Below are 1627 nucleotides of genomic sequence, written 5' to 3'. Positions count from 1 at the left end.
GGCCCAATAGGCTTCGTGCTCTAATTCCGCAGGTAAATGACAAGCTTTTCCAAAGACCAATTTATAGGGAGACATACCAATAGGGGTTTTGTAAGCAGTCCGGTAGGCCCATAATGCATCATCTAACTTAGAGGCCCATCCTTTCTATGTGGCTTGACTACTTTGGCCAAAATCCCTTTTATCTCCCTATTTGACAATTCAGCTAATCCGTTGGTCTGAGGATGGTAGGCAGTTGCTACCCTATGCTTGATGTCATACTTATCAAGGACTTCTTCTAACATGTAGTTTATGAAGTGAGTGCCTTCATCACTAATTAAGGCACGAGGTGTACCAAATCTAGTGAATATGTGCTCTTTGTAAAAACTTAACAACTGTTTTGGCATCATTGGAATGGCAAGCCATGGCTTCCACCCATTTGGACACATAGTCCACAGCAACCAGTATGTAGGCACAATTATTGGACAGAGGAAAAGGTCCCATAAAGTCTATACCCCAAACATCAAATAATTCTATTTCTAGAATTCCGTTTAAAGACATTTCATTTTCTCTAGAGATATTTCCACTCCTCTGACACTCATTGCAACTTTTTACAAAGTTTTGAGCATCATTATGCAAAGTAGGCCAGTAGAATCCTGATTGTAAAAGCTTGGATGTTGTTCTACTTTCTCCAAAATGTCCTCCACAAGGTCCTGCATGGCAGTGCTGTAGAACTGATGGTACTTCTTCTTTTGGGATGCATCTTCTAATCACCTGATCTGCACAAATTTTAAACAAGAAAGGGTCATCCCATAAATATTTCTTTGAATCATAGATGAGTTTCTTTCTTTGATACTTATTGAATTGCTTGGGAATAATCCCACAAGCTAAGTAATTAACAAGATCAGCAAACCAAGGCACTGTAGTATGATTAAGAGCCAAAATTATTTCATCTGGAAATACTTCACAGATGTCATACTTTGCACTGATATGTCTTGTTTTTCCAATCTTGACAGATGGTCGGCCACTTGATTCTCCACCCCTTTTCTATCAATGATTTCCAAATCAAACTCTTGCAAAAGCAAGACCCACCTTATTAACCTTGGCTTTGCATCTTTTTTAGAAATAAGGTACTTGATGGTAACATGATCTGTATGAATAATTACTTTGGTTCCCATCAAGTATGATCTGAATTTTTCAAAAACAAAGACCACAGCTAATAATTCCTTTTCAGTAGTGGTGTAATTGATTTGAGCATCATTAAGAGTTTTGCTTGCATAATAAACAGGATGAAAAATCTTTTCTCTCTTTTGACCCAACACTGCACCAACTGCCGAGTCACTAGCATCAGTCATTATTTCAAAGGGTTTGGACCAATCAGGTGTTATTACCACAGGAGCAGTGACCAATGCTTTTTTTAAAATGTTGAAAGCTTTTCTACAATCTTCATTAAAATTGAAAACATGGTCATGCTGTAATAATAAACAAAATGGTTTTGATATTTTTGAAAAATCTTTAATAAACCTCCTATAAAAACCTGTGTGTCCTAGAAAACTTCTGATCCCTTTTACAGTTGTTGGTTCAGGTAACTTCTCAATTACCTCTAACTTTGCTTTATCAACTTCAATGCCTCTTTTGGAAATTAAATGCC

General features: G+C 37.0%; 1 protein-coding gene across 1 annotated transcript in view; it reads right to left on the bottom strand.

The window, feature by feature from the left end:
- Positions 1-336: 336 nt before the first annotated feature.
- The window catches only part of LOC112505642, a 3470-nt gene continuing 2179 nt past the window's right edge, over positions 337-1627 (bottom strand). The window contains exon 3 of the mRNA XM_025109531.1: positions 337-755. Coding sequence (XP_024965299.1) covers positions 337-755 — 419 coding nt within the window. The remainder of the gene's footprint in view (positions 756-1627) is intronic.

This window comes from Cynara cardunculus (genome assembly GCF_001531365.2).
Source record: "Cynara cardunculus var. scolymus isolate 2C chromosome LG 1, CcrdV1, whole genome shotgun sequence".
Classification (NCBI taxonomy): Eukaryota; Viridiplantae; Streptophyta; class Magnoliopsida; order Asterales; family Asteraceae; genus Cynara; species Cynara cardunculus.
The sequence above is the reverse complement of the archived record's forward strand: the minus strand, read 5'-3'. Positions and strand labels throughout refer to the sequence as shown.